The 15,629-nt window shown below is 59.7% G+C and overlaps 3 protein-coding genes across 7 annotated transcripts in view; 2 read left to right on the plus strand and 1 right to left on the minus strand.

Annotated features, from left to right (window-relative positions):
- Window positions 1–1,232: 1,232 nt before the first annotated feature.
- On the plus strand, window positions 1,233–2,303 carry LOC111139163 (melanoma-associated antigen 8-like). The gene has a single exon (XM_022491332.1). The coding sequence runs from the start codon at window positions 1,233–1,235 to the stop codon at window positions 2,301–2,303; it is 1,071 nt and encodes a 356-aa protein (XP_022347040.1).
- On the plus strand, window positions 1,896–10,974 carry LOC111139164 (heat shock transcription factor family, X-linked member 4). The gene is made up of 3 exons (XM_022491333.1): window positions 1,896–1,926; window positions 7,890–9,751; window positions 10,371–10,974. The coding sequence occupies exons 2-3, from the start codon at window positions 9,266–9,268 to the stop codon at window positions 10,959–10,961; spliced, it is 1,077 nt and encodes a 358-aa protein (XP_022347041.1). The 5' UTR covers window positions 1,896–1,926; window positions 7,890–9,265; the 3' UTR covers window positions 10,962–10,974.
- Window positions 10,975–11,011: 37 nt separating this feature from the next.
- Window positions 11,012–15,629, minus strand: part of LOC111139166 (chromosome unknown CXorf40B homolog) — a 6,338-nt gene continuing 1,720 nt past the window's right edge. For 2 of the 5 annotated variants that reach the window (XM_022491337.1, XM_022491336.1), the window contains exons 3-5: window positions 13,325–13,606; window positions 12,272–12,450; window positions 11,012–11,731 (exon numbers count right to left, since the gene is read on the minus strand). In XM_022491337.1, coding sequence (XP_022347045.1) covers window positions 11,636–11,731; window positions 12,272–12,450; window positions 13,325–13,577 — 528 coding nt within the window. In that variant the 5' untranslated portion in view covers window positions 13,578–13,606 and the 3' untranslated portion in view covers window positions 11,012–11,635. Of the gene's footprint in view, window positions 12,451–13,324; window positions 13,607–13,723; window positions 15,624–15,629 lie in introns of those variants that run through there. The other 3 variants (XM_022491334.1, XM_022491335.1, XM_022491339.1) reach the window with 3 other exon arrangements.

Consider the following 15,629-nt stretch of genomic DNA (forward strand, 5'->3'; position numbering starts at 1 on the left):
CCGCGGTCAGGGGGTCCGGGGACCGAAAGCTCCCACCCTCCAGTCACCTGGCCCGTTCTCCTGGCAGCCAGGCCCCCGCCTCGGTGCTGCCCAGAGTCACCTGGTGGACCTGACAAAAGTCACCTTCCTCACTCCCCACACTTAGGAATTATGAGGGTTTGAGAGCAGAGAGCCAGGAAGTGCGGACAAAGAGCAAATCTTCATCTGCTTGTATATCACAGTGTCCAAGGTGCCTTTTCCGGCTCTCTGGGGCTTCACGGAGGTGAGGACCATGCTCTGAGAGGACGCCATCTGGTCCTCTGGGGAAGCCCGCCTGGGTGTCAGGAGTCCCAGGTGACAACCCTGAGGCAAGAGAGCGTGGACCCCAATTGCCAGAACAAGGAGGGACCCCAGAGAACCCTGGGCTGCCCCTACTGCCAGCTCTGGGAACTCTGGGCATGGCCGGTCAGGCCGAGCCCCTTCTTACTCCCAGATCCCTGCTCTCAGGGAGTCATGGGCCTTGGTCTGATGGTCTGGACTCAGGTCAGCTGAGGCAGGATCGTGGGCCCTGGCAGGAGTCAAGGACCCAGCAGCCTCCCCTTCCCAGGGAGCTAGGAGGCCCCGGGTGGGTGCGGTCAGATGTGGACACGCTCACTTGCTTCTGTTCGGTCTCGGGGCTCTGTGGTCTTGTTCTGAGACTGGGGCTTCAGGCCAGCAGAGGGGTGGGCCCAGGCCCTGCCAGTGCAAAGGTAAGTGCCCTGAGGGAGCAGGGACCACCACCCTCTGGAAGTGGGGACCTCGCAGCGTCAGACCCGCTCTCCTGTCTGCCCTGGGGGCCCTGGGCGCCCTGGGCTGTATTCCCAGTCTGCACCCTGAGGTGCCTCCCCCGCCCCCCACAGGGGACTCGGGAGCTGGGAGGTGAAGCCCTGGGTCTGAGGAGCAGAGGAGAGGAGAGGAGAGGAGAGAGAGAGAGCAGAGGAGAGAGAGAGAGAGAGAGAGAGAGCGAGAGAGAGAGCAGAGGAGACCCTGGACTTCCCTCCTTCAGTTTTGAAGGGGACGGGCTGCCCCGGAGGAGAGACCCCGTGCGAGGCCCGAGAGGGCCAGTACGGAGAAGACTCGGAGTCCCCTTCGTCAAGGCGGCCGAGGGCACCTTCCTCAGCTGAGGCCCTTCACACCCCCTCTCTCTCCCAGGCCCTTGGGTCGCTTCGCCCAGTCCTGCCCACACCTGGGGCTGCTGCCAGACACAAGTCATCATGCCTGTGGGCGGGAGGAACGAGCTCCGGAAATTGGAGGAGGCTTCTCAGGACCCCAGAGAGGCCCAGCGCCTGGCAGATGCGCAGCTGTATGAGGCTTCGGGGTTTGCGGAGGCCCTGTCTCTCTCCTCCTCCCCCTCCTCCTCCTCCTCCTCCTTCTCCTCCAGTTTCTCCTCCTTCTTCTCGTCTTGTTCCTCCCACTTATCCTCCCCTTCCTCCTCCTCTTCCTCTTCTTACTTTGTCCTGTTCCCTAATACCCCGGAGGAGGAGTCCGCTTCTGGAGGCCCGAGTCCTCCCCAGAGCCCTCAGAGGGCCTTCCCCGCCCCCAGTGCCATGGCAGCCTCTCCCTGGAGCCTGTCTGAAGACAGCTCCAGCTCCGCGATGGAGGAAGGGTCTGGCACTGGGGGGGAGCTGGGGGTGGCCGAGCCCCTGCACCACGCTGCACTCCACGTGAGGGCGGTCAGCCTGGTGGGGTTCCTGCTCCAAAAGTTTCGCACCAAGCAGCCGATCAGCCAGGCGGAGATGCTGGCGATCGTCGGCGAGGGTGAGCAGGACGCCTTCCCCGGGATCCTGGGCCAGGCGTCCGAGTGCATGCGGCTGGTGTTCGGCGTGGAGGTGAAGGAAGTGGACCCCAGTGAGCACTCCTACGTCCTGGTCACTGTCCTGGGCCTCACCTGCGATGCGATGCTGAGCGGTGAGCAGGGCCCGCCCAAGACCGGCCTCCTGGTGGTGCTCCTGGGGGTGATCCTCCTGGAGGGCGACCGTGCCCACGAGGAGGTGGTGTGGGAAGCGCTGGGGGTCATGGGGGTGTATGCCGGCGAGGAGCACATCATCTATGGGGAGCCCCGGGAGCTCCTGACCAATGTCTGGGTGCAGGAAGGGTACCTGGAGTACCGGCAGGTGCCCGGCAGTGACCCTGCCCGCTACGAGTTCCTGTGGGGTCCCAGGGCCCACGCGGAAACCAGCAGGTTGCAAGTGCTGGAGTATTTGCTGCGAGTCTATCCCGGGCTGCCGGTTCCCTCCCCGGCCCCCTCTGAAGAGGCTGTGAGCCATGAGGAAGAGGGGGCCTGAGCCCCAGGGGCGGCTGTGGTGCGGTCCCGGCTCCGGCGGGGTCGGCAGGCAGCTTGTCCTGCGGGGTGCTGGGCACGAAGTGAGGCCATTTCTTGGTTCTTCCCTGTTTCTGTGTTTGTGTGTGTGTGTGTGTGTGTGTGTGTGTGCGTGTGTGTGTGTGTGTGCGCGCGTGTGCGTGCGCGCCTGTGCCTGCGGGTGTAGAAAGATCCCTGGCATTCTAAGCAGTGCAGGGCCAGAGGGGGTTGAGGGAAAATGCAGGGCAAAGGGCCTCCTTTAGGGGGTGCGGGGGGGCGGTTCCCTGCGATGCCTCCCAAGTTCAGAGCTTGGTGTCCCTGGCGAAGCTCTCCGGTGGGCTTCCTTGTTATAGGAGGCTTCATTGGCTTCAGCGGCTGAGTGTGTGAGTGACATCCCCCTACACAGCGTTTGTCCTGACCCAGTTCAAGAGTTATGAGTTTTGTCAGTTTTGTCATTTCCTGGAAACCGGCGGACCCGCTGTCTCCTTGTTTGGGCTCCAGTTCAAAATCACAACGCATTTGGAGGGATGGATTGAAAAGTCGAAAGAAACGAGGAGCGAAGTGATGGGGCCAGGAACTAGAGAAATAAAAGGAAAGTTTGTTCTTGCTTCTGATGCCTTTCTGTCTATCATCGTGTACATGCCAGAGGCACACCCGCGGGGGCTCCTGCCCTGGCTTGGTTCTTCCAGAATGGAGGAGAAATGTCCTCTCAGCACAGAGGGAGCCCTGCTCGCTGGCTCCTTGATTGCCAGACACACACTGAGCTCTCCTTTCTGGAAGGCCCTGTGGATGTGCAGGGAGGACACTAGGAGAAGCAGGACACGTCGCAGCCACAGAAGTCTGTGTCGAGCAGCCCCAGTCCTAGTGGGAAGCTGGGGAGGGGTGCCCTGAGAACTGCAGAAGAAGTGGAAAAAGGAAGGCGGGGTGCAGCTCTCGCGGCGAGCACCGCAGTAGAAATGCCATGAGCCCAGGTGGCTGGGGCGTCTGGTCCCCATGATTACTTCTGGTCCCAGGTGATCGCCAGTTAGTGTGCTGTGACCGTGGTCCTACATGGAGAAGGGGTGCCTTCGGTGTGGGGGTAAGTCTGGAATGGAGAATTGGCTCTGAGAATACACACTGGATCCTGCAGAAGCCCGAGCACTCTCTCGTGACAGGAAGGAAGGGTGTTTGCTGCCTTCCACCTGCATCAGAAATTTTGAGCACAAGAAAGAGTTTTGTGGCCTTTTCGACGTTGGATCTGTGGAGAAATCGGAACCCTTGTACACTCTTGTGGGAATGGAACCTGGTAGCAGCTGCTGTGGGAAAGCATGGGGGCAGGGCCACAACAAAGCAGAAATGGAAATTTCTGTATGGGCCAGCAATCCCAATTCTGAGTGTACAGTCGAGGACTTGAAAGCTGGGTCTCAAAACTTCTTTGTGGGCCCAGGGTCACAGCAGCAGGATTCAGAGAGTGTGGAATGTAGGTGTGATACCGTGATTCATAAGGAAGATCTAGGCTTGGTCACTCAATGACCACAGTACATATCTCATTTCTATTTGGTCTTGGTCCCGAGCCCTGACTCTGAGTTCCCCAAACCCTCGTAATTCCAAAGTGTGGGGAGTGAGGAAGGTGACTTTTGTTATGTCCAGAGGTAGCTCTGGGCAACACCTACGCGGGGAGCCTGGCTGCCAGGAGAACGGGCCAGGTGACTGGAGGGTGGGAGCTTTCGGTCCCCGGACCCCCTGACCGCGGGGGAGGGCTGAGGGGGCTGGAGATTGAGTGAGGGAGCCTCCATGAAACCCCCGAGGGACGGGCTCGAGAGATTTCAGGTGGGGACGTGGAGATGCAGGCGGAGAGGCGCACCCAGAGGGATGGACACTGTGCGCGCACCCCTGCCCGCCGCCTGTGGCCTCCGCGGCTCTCGGGTCTGGTGTTCCTGAGCTATGGCCTTGTACAGTCAGCCGGGGGTCCGGTGAGGGGCTTGTGTGCCTGAGCGCCTGGAGCTGCTCCAACCCGTGCGGGGAAGCGGAGGACGGGCTCCGGGAGCCTGTGCCTTAGAGCCCCTTGGTCACAAGCGCCCAGAGCAACCCGGGGCTTGGGACTGGTAGCAGTGGGGCTGGACCACCTGGTGGGCCGGAGCCCTGACCCTGTGGGATGTGTCGCGGTCTCCGGTTGGAGAATGGTAGAAGTGAGGTGACTTGTGGCTGTGCTGCTGGAGGTTCCCCCTCCCCCCTTGCCTCCCCTCACCCCCGACCCTGTCACACTGCTGTCTGGCTGCTCCCAGGCTTGGCAGTCGGTTTGAATTGCCCGCCCTGTGGCAGCTCTGGGGGCAGCACAGGAGCATCTCTTGGGAGGGGACAAGGCTTCCAGGAGCACTTCTGGAACCTCAGGATCACAGAGCCCTACCCCCGCCCCACATGTCCTGGGTGTGGGGCTTGCCTTTCCTCCAGATAAACAAATCAGTGTGTCGTTCAGTGATCAAACTGCGTTGTTTCCCTCACCCCCTCTTCTCTCCCAGGCCCTTTCGTCTGGAGGCTCCTATGTGGCGGGCACGAAAGCATTTCCACAGACCAGCATCGTCATAGAAGGGAACCAGAAAGACTCGTCACTGTCCAGGGGTGGTGGGGATGACGTCCTGAATTTCCAACAGCTTTTGCGACGGGTGTACATCGCTTCTCCCGTGAGGGGGAGAGGAAAGAGCAATGCCTTCCCGGGAAGGCTGGCTGAACACCCTCACAGCCTGGTGGGTGCAGCAGGGGAAGCGGGAGGGACCCAGGCAAGCAGTGTTTGTCGCAGACTGCAACCAGCCGGGCTAGGCCTGCCGATGAGGCCAACGCAGAGGGGGCTGTGTTGGATCAGTGCAGGGCGTGTGGAGGCCTCAGGGTCCCGGTGATGGGCCTTCTGGGGCCGTGGGGCCTCCCGGGGGGGCCCTGAGTTAGGAGGGCACTCACTGGTCTGCGTCCGGGATGCCACGCCCACAGGCAGCAATGACGCCCTTGCAGGAGAGAACCGGCCCTCTACCCTGAACATCTGGGAGGGACCCTCACGGTCTGCGAACGCACCCAAGATATTTGGACGGATCTGGGCCTTGCAGAGGGCTGTCCCACATCTGCAAGGATCCCAGAGCTCAAGATCTGTCCCTGGCGCTTAGCTTGCTGTCCTCTCCGCACAGCTGATGATGAGGCGGAGGCTGCACAGGGCCGCCCCCAGTGCACGCGTTCAGGTTCGGCTCGGCGTTCCAGCCCGCCCACGAGGCTTTGTGAGTCCCGGGTCTGACAGAGTCAGTGGCTTTCCTGCGCCAAGTCCAGGCACGCCTCGAGCAGAGGCCTTTTTCGCTTCGCCATCCTTAGAGACGCCCTAGCTGACAGCTAGAAACCCTCCACCTCATCTTGGATCCACAGCAGCCGCTAAGGTTCAGACCTGTGACCTCCCAGGAGCTCAGGAGCAAACTGCAGGGGCCTCCAGGGACTGGGGGCTGACCCAGGAAGAGGACAAGGCCAGGAGAGGCAGCAGCACACAGCAGGCTGTCCTGGGTGGCGTGGGCACGGAGTCGTATTATAGGGGAGCCCCCCACAGCGTGACACTGGCCAGGCCCTTATGGTCAGGGGGGCACGATGCAGGGTGGAGTGCTCCATGCTCAGCGAGTCCCCGCTCCCCCAAATACATCTGTGGAAATCCTGAGCACCAAAGATGATGGCTTTGGAGGTGGGGCCTGGGGGAGGTGTTTAGGTCCTGAGGGTGGAAGCCTCGTGGATGGGAATAGCACCTGGTAAAAGAGGCCCCAGAAGGTTCCCCAGCCCCTCCCACCATGATAGGATGCGGCGAGAAGGTGGGCGCTGCGAACCAGGAGGAGGGTTCTCACTCCTCCTTGCTGGCCCCTCGTTGGCACCTTGCACTTCCAGCCTCCAGCGCCGGGAGAGAGAGCGATGTCCCGCATTCCGGGGCCACTCTGGCCATGGCGTTTTGCCGCCGTGGCCCCATGGGTTAATGGACAAAGGCCAGGGAAGGGACTGCTTGGGCAGGGGACTCAGCTCAGCAGCTCGGGGACCGGCTTGGGGTGTGAGAACCACAAAGCTCTATCTCCTGTATTCTTAGCAGACGGGGTGAGGTTTGCCGGGGTGTGGCCGACAGGCTGGCTCCAGAAGGCCAACCGCTCCCCTAAGCTACACTTGGAAGAGCTGCCAATGTGAAAGAAAATCAGAGCTGGGTGCTGGGGGCTGTCTGAGCCGACGGGGGCAGTCCGCTCTGGTGAACTCCAGCGCCTAGGGGCCCGTGCACAAAGGACCTGTTTGGCTCATTTCGGGAACACAGCCTGAACCCTGCTTTTCCAGTCTCTAGATGTCTCTGTCTCTCTGCAGGCTGCCTCTCCCTCCCACACGGGCCTCCCTGTCCAGAGGCTCCAGTAGCAGGAAGCACCGGGAGATGGGTTCAGTTTCCAGGCATCAGAGTTCACAGCAGAGACAGACCAGTGGAGTGACTTTAACACCACGAGTCCCAGTGGGAGAAGGTCCCTGAGGGAGATGTGTCTGATACTGCAGAAAAGGAAGCCAGTGGAAATTGGGAGAGTCCGGGCCCCCGTGTACAGCAAGGGAGGACGGCTGGGAACCAAGCTTGGACATGGGTCCTTTTTTTTTTTTTTTTTTTAAAGATTTTATTTATTTATTTGACACAGAGAGAGATCACGAGTAGGCAGAAAGGCAGGCAGAGAGAGAGGGGTAAGCAGACTCCTTGCTGAGCAGAGAGCTCGATGCGGGGCTCGATCCTGGAGATCATGACCTGAGCCGAAGGCAGAGGCTTAACCCACTGAGCCACCCAGGCGCCCCAACATGTGGGTCCTTTAGAAAGGCACGTTTTACACCATGGCCCTGTGGATATGCTTCCCAGTGTCCCCTGAGCCTTGGACAAGGACAGAAATGTGACAGCACCAGACCAGACAGCCTCCTTTGCTGCTTGTCCCCACAGGGGACCAGTGGCTTCGTGGCTTCAGGGCAGGCAGAAGGGACCGGCTCCACTTCCTCAAGTGAAAGCTGGGCTTGACTCCACCTTCCACGGCCTCGGCTGGGCCTTTCACGACAACTTCTCGAGGGACTGTGGTCCAGAGTAAACGGCCCAGACACCACGCAGTGATGGGCACGGCCACCGTGAGGCAGGTGTCCTCCCCGAGGGCTCCTACTGCCCTTTTAAAATGCACAGCTTTTTTCCAGCTGCTGCTGGGGGAACACAGAACTTTTGGGAACCAGGTTCACATGGTGGTCACTGCTGTCTTCCAGGACCTCCTTCCTTGTCTGGATGGGGAGACAGGAGCTCCTCGACTGGGATTGTGTGGGAGCTGGGCTGGACGTGGGAGCCCCAGGAGAGGGGCCCTAAGGGGGCCCAGGCCCCGGAGGAAGGCCTTCTGGAGGCAGCAGCCCTGGAGCAGGAACAAAGGAGGGGGCAGCACGGCACCAGAGTGAAGATTGAGAACAGAGCTGTCCCGGGGGCTGGAGAACACAAATGCCCCAAGCTACCGTCCCAATCTCTCATCTTGTGGTGAAGAGGACTTTTCATTTAGGTTTTGTCCCACCCCACAGCCAGACTCTCCTCTATTTTCAGATACTGTGTATTGGCTTCCTCTGGTCACGTCTAGCTAAACAAGTTGAAATTTTCCTTGGGAGGGAGTCTGTATAGAGTATACCTTTGGAAAGTAACCCCAGAGCCAACACCATCACTCAGTGGATCGGTCATCCAGGTAACGACGAGGTAGGAGAGGAACACCGGAGTCGGGTGGGGGTGGGCTCGGGGCAAGGGGAGCAGGGCTGGCATGGGAGTGGGCCCGTGAAATGCTTTGTTTCAACTGAACAGAATATATGCTGAACCCCAAAGTCATTAAAAGGGGAAGTGCCAAAGGAGATCTAGCTGGGAAGCGGGAGGCCAGAAATCTGGGAGAGCTGGAGCCACAGCACTCTGCTGAGGAAAAGAGATCGGGCATTCGAGGCAGCCTCAAGGGAGGCTGCGTCCACCTGTCTGTGCTAGGAGCTTTGCCAAGGGCGAACACAAGTGTCCCCAACGTGGGAGAGTTTCTACAGGGAACAAATGGGAACTAGGGACAATCCCATCGTGATCTGGAGAGGGACGAGATCTGGGGACAAGCAGAGCTCAACAGGAGACCCTCAAGCAGGGTGGAGGCAGTAGCCGTTCACAGACGGCGCTGGCGCTGTGGGTAACAGTGTGTCTGAGGCGCTGTGGGTGACGCCGAGCTTGAGGAACAAGAGGGACGCGCTCACCCTGCCGAGCTCAGCCCTGCTCTGGGAACACTGGATCCAGGGGCGAGAAAAAAGGACTCTCTGTTCAGGCCCGTCTGAGCAGGACCACCTAACCAACAGAAGCAGGTGGAAGAGACCAAAGCAGGAAGTGGGGGGGGGCTGCCAACCGAGACCAGGCCAGCTAGACCGCTAAGGACTGCCGTCTTCTGAGAGCTACAGTCCCCCAAGGGCCCATCTGACTGGGATGGACGTGGTGGTAGTCAAGCCAGGACTAACCAGGGCCTGGCCCTTGAGCTAAGCTGAGAGGCCAACAACAGGTCTCCCCCGTCCTCAGGGAGTGGGAGTGGACCTAGAATCATGGCTTCTCTATCCATCCAGCGCCTGGCCCCGGGAAACAGTGTGCCTGGCTGTAGCCAGGAGCCTTTCTGGAGAACTCAAACCATGCTTCTGTATACTCGTAGAAAAGAGAGAAGCTGGGGGCCTGTACCCGTCCCTCCCCCACACTTGGCCAGGGTTCCCTCTCCAGACCAGCTCGGAGCCACCTTTGTGACATCACATGACAGATAAGGAGGGCGATGACCCGGGCACCCGGTTGCCCCACTACGCAATTCTAGAATTCCGCGAACAGTATATATTGGGCATCCTGTCTTGGCTGGAGGCATTTCTGACTCGAGAGTCTAGGAAGACGGCCTCAGGGTGAAAATGCTCTTGATCTAGACTAGCTCCATGGCTAGTCAGAGTAACGACGACACATACCAAGTCATGCTGGCTCCTCCCGGTGATGGGGAGTCGGCAGGAGAGGTCCCGTCCAGGTCCTCCCTGCACCTCAATTTGGATTCCAGGAATTTGGAGAGGCATGAGGATCCAGCCGTGAGCCGAGATCCAGGCCCCCAAGACAACCCACAGCCACCGGCCCCAAACCACGGTGCCTACAACGTGGGAGAAAACATTTTCGGGCTCTCCTTCCCAAGAAGGCTCTGGAGGATCGTGGAGGACAACACCTTCACGTCCGTGTGCTGGAATGAAGACGGCGACACTGTGATCATCGATGAAGACCTTTTCCAGAGGGAGATTCTCCACCGGAGGGGCCCAGAGAGAATCTTTGAAACTGACAGCTTGAAGGGGTTCATCCGCCTAATGAACCTGTACGGGTTCAGCAAAATACGCCCAAACAACCCTTCGGTTCATGCCCCAGGGAACAGGAAAACGATGGTAACGTAGAAAGTTCTTGCGTTTCCCATGTTTTCTGTCCTTCTAACACCTTCCTGGTAGACCCAGATGAACAATCTAATGAAAGGATTTCATTTCTTATTAATATTTCAATTAACATATTTCTCTATGCCTAAACAGAGGCCAGGGAACATCACGCAGGTATGTGAACACCTTAACCTATGCATCCTGTGTCGTTCATGAGCTCAGGGTCTAGGGCATAGTGAAGCTCACAGGCAGCCTCTTTTCTCCCTAGTAGAACTAGACCATTAAGGCTGCCCTGGGCTGGGGGAGGGCAGGGAGTAGCTGTGGTGGTGGTGGTGGGGGGTAGATGGGGCGAGAGTGGTGGTGGCAGTGATGGGGGGCGGTGGTGGCAGCGATGGAGGCGGTGGTGGGGACAGTGGCGGTGGTGGGGGTAGAGGGGGCGAGAGTGGTGGTGGCAGTGGTGGGGGGCGGTGGTGGCAGCGATGGAGGCGGTGGTTGCGGCGATGCTCGCGGTGGTCGGGGTGGGGGCAGTGATGGCAGTAGGGACAGCGGTGGCCGTGGTGGTGGCGACGGCGGGGGCAGCAGGGGACACGGCTCTTTCCTTCCAGAATGTCTAAAATGATGAATCTCATTTCAGCTCTACCGCAACTCCCGCTTTCAGCGAGACAGGCCAGGGCTGCTGGAGAATATTCAGAGAAAAAGTGACCTGAGAACTGTCACCAGGTGGCCAGGGAGCGGCGCAACACCGTCAAAGAGAAAGAAGCCCGTAGTACCTACAAGACGGTCCCCACGAATCCATCACAAGGAATCCACCAAGGAGGACAAGGCGGCCCCCAAAGAAGGCCCAAATGTTCCGGGACCCAGTGGCACCGGGTCCTTTACCTTCTCTGGTATCTGGTCCCTGAGCAGCGCGGCGGGGTGTGACACGGAGAATCCTGCCTCCAGGGAGCAGGGCGGCCCATGTGGGGAGGGCACCTCCGGGAATGACACAGTTGCGCCCCCGGCTACCACCGGAAGGGAGGGCGCGGGGGAGCTGCCCACCGCCCCCGCACTCTACCCAGATTACGGGTCAGTGATGTCGCTGTACAACACCTGCTATTCTATCCTGCTGGCTGCCCTTTCGGTCATGTCCCCAGACGAGGTCCCCAGTGAGAACGAGGAGGAGGAGGGCTCCTCAGATTACAGGTGTGCCCTCTGTGAACATTTCAAGGACAATCCAGGTCCCTAAGCTCACAGGCCACTGGTGACAAGTAACAATCACTACTGTATAACCGTGAATCTGTTTTTGGCTTTAATAAAGAAAAGCAAAACTCTGCAGGAGTAAATAAACAGTCAAACGACAACGGCGAGTCTGTGTTCTTTTTAACCTGTGATACTACACACGCCTCATCGGATCACCCTGGGGAGGCTAGGAATCCTGGCCCGGGACAGGTTTTGGTGCCGGTGGGTCCCCTTTCCTCTGAAGCAGCAGCACTATCACACACTCAGCCCAGGAGCTGGCTACGAGTGTTGAGGAAGGCCCAGGAAGATCTGGTCCAGAGCCTTGCAGGCCGGTCAGGAGAAGACAGCAGGCCTCACCCCTGACCTTGGTGGTGTCCCCTTACAGCGTTCATGTAGTGTGAAACAGGAGGGGCTTTCCTCACGGGTCCCCTCGCGATGCCGGCAAGTTTCTGATCAGCAGCCGAGTGCGAGTGCCAGAGGCCTTCCAAAGAGGCCCACCTCAGAGCAGGAACATAGGACGCCGTTAGCCTAGCTCAGAAGAGACAGACCTTTCCAGTCAATGGCCGGAGGGGGGCAAGGGTGGCCCGGCATGCCCAGAGATAACAACTACTAGAAACTCTGCAAGGAACACGGAAAAAGCAACAACAAAAGGTTCGCCACAAAAGAACCACCACCGCTCAATCACTTCCCCATCAGGGCTGGATTTAGGGTCCTCTTCTTGCACACGAAGTAGCCGTGCCATGTGTGGAACACGCATGCTTCATGGGCCAAGGGTCGCTGTTACAACAGAGCAACAGTCATCTGAGAGGACAGACGGGTGCTCTGTTTCTCAGTCCGATGTCCTCGTCACCGTGAATGGGGCCGACGTGGCTGGCCACTCCCGGGCCTGCCTTCCACAACAGTCCCTGGATGCTGTTCAAGCCCTCCCTGACTTTTGACCAGAACCGAGAAGGGGGGAGACACTAACTAGTTCTCTTAAAACCTATTTCTTTGTACAATCCAAATTAGTCGAGGTGCAAACGCCTTTATGGCTGCTTTCCCTTTCTCCTGAAGGTCAGGGTCCTTGAGGCTGTCGAGGAGCCCAGAGGGGCAGCCCCCAAGGAAAGTCCGGCCGAGCTGTCCCCGCACGGGAGTGCAGAAATCGGGGTCCACGAACAGCACGCAGCCGTAGCGGCCTCCGCAGCGGGGCCAAGCCAGACCACGCTGCTGTCCCCGTCTGACGCTCAGCTCCCGGGGCAGGACGCAGCGCTCCTCCCTAAGCCTGCCCACTCCTCAGGCCTCCCGCCCCGAGGGGATCAGGTGCTCTGGGATGTCTACCTGGAAGATGTCCTTTCCGCCTTTCCTGGGGATGGGCTCCAGCAACCACCTGGGGTTCGAAAGCACGGTGAGGTACTTCTGCTTCAGGCTGCTCAGGACAGCTTGATTTTCCAGTTCCACGACCTCCTCAGAAGCTAAGTCTTCTGGGCACAGCAAAGTTTCCCCAACGTCAATAAGCCCTATGTGCAAAGAGAAGCACACGGTGGTTTTTCCTCCCGAAACCGAGGCCCACCTGTTGCAGAACACAGCTATCGATCGCTCCAAGCACCAGAGACTAAGGGAGTCTCACCGAGGGGACACGGAATATGCTGGGCCCCTCTGACTGAGCATTTCCAACAGGGCCAAACTCTGTTCAGGGAATTCTGGGTGAGGCCGAGGGAGGGAGAGAAAGGAAGTGGAGGGCCTTGTCCTCAATGACCACACCCAAATATCGGGCAGGTCCCTGCCCAACTGCTCAGGGCAGCAGGCAGAGATCAGAAGGGCTCCAGACGCCAGGAGGAACAGTCCGTCAGGTCCCCAAGCACTTCGGCAGGTGGCAGGTCCAGCAGTGGGACCTGACCCCTCCAGGGAACTTATCCAGGATGCGGGGACCATGGGGGTGGGGCATCGCCCGCAAAGCCAGGCAACAGCCTGAGTCTGGAGGCGACCCCAAACCACCCCAGGCCCTGTGGTCTCTGCCTCCCAGGGTCTCTGCCACGTGTACGTGCGTGCACACACAGACACACGCACTCGTGCACAAATACAGGGGTGTACACATACATACCCGCAGGCAAATGCCACGTGGAGTCTGGGAACCTGTCCCTGCCTCCAAGATCAAGAACGGAACCGAGGCCCAGAGTGGATGCAGGCTTCCCCCGAGGTGGTGGGTCCCCCGCGACCCCCAGCCCCCGAGCCCAGGGTCCCCGGCTGCCCCTCTGAAGGGTGTGTTGCTTAAAGAAACCACGGCCCAGGCACCCAGCAGTTCTAAAGAAAACAAGCCACCAAACCCGGAGCCAGACGCTGGGGGGCAGCCCTCGGAGATGGCCCAGCAGCCTCTGGACTACGGTCACTTGCCTGCTATCACACCGCGGCCATACTTCTCCCCTTCCCGAAGCAAGGCCTGAATCTGAGCGGGGCTCATCCCAAGCCTCTCGGCCAGCAGCTTCCTCCACGCGCCATCTTCCCAGTCCCTGTGGGCAATGTGGATGGCGATGGTACAGTTCCGGTGGCCGCTCAGCAGAGGACGCCAACGCGTCTCCACGGTCTTGACCCCATTTAAGACAAAACCAGCGTAAGGCTGCCGGAAGGAGAGGCAGCCGAACTTCATCTCCCTACAGCTCCGGGGCCTCACCCGGCCTGCGGAAACACGGAACCACGCACGTCAATGAGCATCACGCCCGGCGCTCCCAGCTCATGACCCGCGGGCAAGACCTCTCCCCAGTGTCCCACGGGTCGCCCTGGGACCCCACCGACGTGGTGGGGGAGCAGAGAGCCTTGGCTCCTTCCTTCTACCACTACACGGTCAGCTGACGGGCCCAAAGGAAGGGGCCGGTGCTCAAGACGACCTGTCCATCAGACGGAGTCTCTGGCGAGCTCGCGCAGGAGGGTGGAGACGGCCAGACAAAGGCATGGCCAGGACAGCATGTGGTCAGTGCCACAACAGAGGCCACTGAGCCCCAGGAGAGCACACGTGGGGAGGCCCCTGGGTTTGCCACACCTGTGTAGCCCTCACCACAAGGACAAAGACTGCCCCCAACCCGCCCCCTCCCCCAGCCCACACAGGCCTCGGGCTCCTGAGGCCTTCTCGGAATCTCTGCACAGCAGAGGTCCCCAGAACACTAGTCTACGCTTGCGGCCTCTGCCCCTTCGCCATGCACCACCCCCCACGTTCCAGGAACACACGGGCCACCAGAGGCACCAGTGACCCGCCTCGTGTCTGTTCTGTCCTCATCTAAGTCGTGGCCCGACAGCCCAGTGCCCTTAACCACCCCTCCCTCCCTTCTTCTCAGACTGGCACACTGCAGGCTCGCCTGCTCCGTCGCCCTTCACACGGGCCACTCCCGCTTCGTCTCCACCTTCCAGAGCCAGTAGCCTCAGGTCCCCAACAACCGCCACCCTCAAATCCACTTCCGTTCCACCTCTGCAAGTGGTTTCACCATCAATGTGTCTTGTCGTTCCAGTCCCCGACCCAGCAGCTGCCCGGGCCCCCTTTCCTGCGCCGGGCACTCACATCACACGGGCGCCGCTCCCCCAACCTCCTCAGAGCCTGACCCCTCTCCATCGTCGCCACGGCCACCATCCTAGTCCAAGTCTCCCCAGGATCCGCTGCCCTCTCGGGCGGTCTCCCGATCATCCTCAGACTCGCCGTGGGCGCGCAGCACGCTAGTGTCTGCACTGTGGACAGAGCGGTTCTGGTACAGGAGTGACCCATCCTGTCACTCCCCTGCCAGAACCTTCGAGGGGCCGCCTGTCCCATCCAGGACAGATCTACACTTCTCGCCAGGGCCTCAAGGCCCCACGTGATCTTCACCCCAACCCCCTGCTATCTGCTCCCTTCTCCCCTCTACTCACCACCCTGCAGCCACAAAGGCCTTCCTTCCATCCCTGGAGCAGGCCCAGTGCATCCCTCCCTCAGGGCCTTTATACGTCCTTATGGGTTGCTCATCACGTCCCCGCCAAATTCGCACGTTGGAAGCCTCAATCCCCAGTCCCTCAGAACATAAGCTTCCATATAAAGAAAAGGTCTTTACAGACCCTTTGAGTTCAAATGAGTTCAGCTTGGCAGACCCTCACCCAGTATGACTGGTGTCCTTATAAAAGGGTGAAGTTCAGGGACAGGCATGTGAAGAGGCAGGCAGCGATCCACCAGCTAGGGGAGGCCAAAGGTGGCCAGGAAACCACGAGAAGCTGCAGGGGAGGGACGGAACACATTCTCTCCCAGCTCTCAGAAGAGGCGAAAATAGCTGACGCCTAGAGCTCGGACTTCCAGCCCCCAGAAACGGGAGACCATTCCTTTCTGCTCTTTAAGCCACCCAGTCTGTGGGAGCCTGCTCCCACCACCGCGGCAAACTAATTCAGAGGTAGGTGTAAGCTCCGTCCCGGACGTTTCTGCAGGACGCGCAATGATTTCTCCAGCCGGGGCACGTCCAGCACATTCCTCCATGCCTGGACATCGTCATCTATCATCTTTTTCACTGCCTGTGTGGCTTCCCGTTGCTGGCTGTCCCTCCATCTGCTGACTCTTCCCTTACTGATGGAGACCCCCAGGCTGCTGTGTACTTTCTGCCACCACAGAGGACGTCACAACGGACACTCGCGGGCAGAGGACCTGCTTAGAAGGTGGCCAGGGTCACGGCATGCGCACCTGAGATGCTGATGT

This window comes from Enhydra lutris, unplaced genomic scaffold (assembly GCF_002288905.1).
Source record: "Enhydra lutris kenyoni isolate GAN:26980312 unplaced genomic scaffold, ASM228890v2 scaffoldscaffold96, whole genome shotgun sequence".
Taxonomy (NCBI): Eukaryota; Metazoa; Chordata; class Mammalia; order Carnivora; family Mustelidae; genus Enhydra; species Enhydra lutris.